At 52.7% G+C, this 1,417-nt stretch overlaps 1 protein-coding gene across 1 annotated transcript in view; it reads right to left on the minus strand.

Annotated features, from left to right (window-relative positions):
• Positions 1-467: 467 nt before the first annotated feature.
• Positions 468-1,417, minus strand: part of GUITHDRAFT_118346 (hypothetical protein) — a gene marked incomplete at both ends in the record, with an annotated part of 3,585 nt that continues 2,635 nt past the window's right edge. Inside the window, 4 exons of the mRNA XM_005822352.1 lie at positions 468-545; positions 593-670; positions 717-758; positions 966-1,028. Coding sequence (XP_005822409.1) covers positions 468-545; positions 593-670; positions 717-758; positions 966-1,028 — 261 coding nt within the window. The remainder of the gene's footprint in view (positions 546-592; positions 671-716; positions 759-965; positions 1,029-1,417) is intronic.

The following is a 1,417-nucleotide window of genomic DNA, read 5'->3' on the forward strand; positions in this document are numbered from 1 at the left end:
GGAGCGAAGAATGACGAGGAAGAGGACGGGAGGAGAGCGGAAGTTGGAGCCGCAGAAGAAGGAGAAGATGAAATGGAGCAGCAGTAGTGGGACAGAAATGAGGAGGGCCAGAAGTTCAACAACAAAACGAGCAACACCACCAGCACCAGCACCAGCAGCTCCAGCTCAGGGAGGACTAGGACTAGGACAAGGACAAGGAAGATATCAAGGAGGAGGAGGAGGAGGAGGAGGAGGAGGAGGAGGAGGAGGAGGAGCAACAGCAGCAGCAGCAGCAGCAGCAGCAGCAGAAAAAGTATCACCGAGCAGTAGGTCTGGAGCACTTGGCTCTCATGATCTGACGCCTGTTCGACGTCAGCGTGTCAAAAATTGGAATCGACCGATGAAAAATCAGAAAGAACAGAAAGAAATCAAAAAATCAACCAAAAGTGCAGTCAAATCGAGCAAACCATCACAAAAATCGAAAAAATTCAAGTAGAATTCGAATGCAATCTTGCCTGTTGCTGGTGCTCCAGGTCAAGGTTGACTTGACGGACTTTTGACTCGAGCTGGTCTAAGTCAACGCCCAGCACGGCAAAAGTCAAACTTTTGACACCTGCTGGATGACCCTCTTGCGGTCCAGCAGCTCAGCGTTGAGGGTGTCAAACTTCGATTTCTCCGCGGAGAGCTCGATCTGTTTGACAAGTTTGACAACGTCGCAACCTTGCCCGCAGCCCTACCTGACTCTCGTGGAGGGTCTGCTGGAGGTCGTGGCCTGATTTCTGCGGAACAAGACGGTGAGTCAGCCGGGTTGAGAGAACCTGAGAAACATAACAAGCTCGAGGCTAGAGGGGGTGAAGAAGAGGAAGGGAGAGCAAGGGAGAGAGAGGGAGAGCAAGGAAGAGGAGGGGGGTGGGGGAGAGGGAGGGAGAGGCAAGAAGGGGATCGGGAGGTGTCGCCAGCACAAGCTCCTCTCCGACGGGTCTCACCCTCGCGTTTGTGTCCTGTAGCATGATCTGAAGGTCCTGGACATTCCTCTTTGCAATCGAGAGCTGAAGGGCGAACATCAATCAGAGGAGACCTGCTGAATGCAACTTTCTTCTCTCCTCAACTTCATACGCTCCTCTCCACTTCTCTCTCCCTCTCCATCCCTTTCTCCACTTCCCCCCCTTGTCTCCTCGTTCCCTTGCTCCACCTGGAGAGCTTTCTGTTGTTGTTCCATCTTGAGGCTCTCGAGCTTGCAAACAACGTATCAAACAAGGTTGAAGGAGCAAAGAGATTTGACACCTGCTCGAACTTGCTGTCGAAATCTCGCTGCAAAGAGCTGCTCCCCATGATCAACAGCAGCACAAGAAGGCAAATCAAGGGAGGGGGGGAAGAGAAGGGAGGAGCAGAAGCGGAGGATCAGGATCAGGATCAGGATCAGGATCAGGATCAGGAT

This window comes from Guillardia theta, assembly GCF_000315625.1.
Source record: "Guillardia theta CCMP2712 unplaced genomic scaffold GUITHscaffold_126, whole genome shotgun sequence".
Taxonomy (NCBI): domain Eukaryota; class Cryptophyceae; order Pyrenomonadales; family Geminigeraceae; genus Guillardia; species Guillardia theta.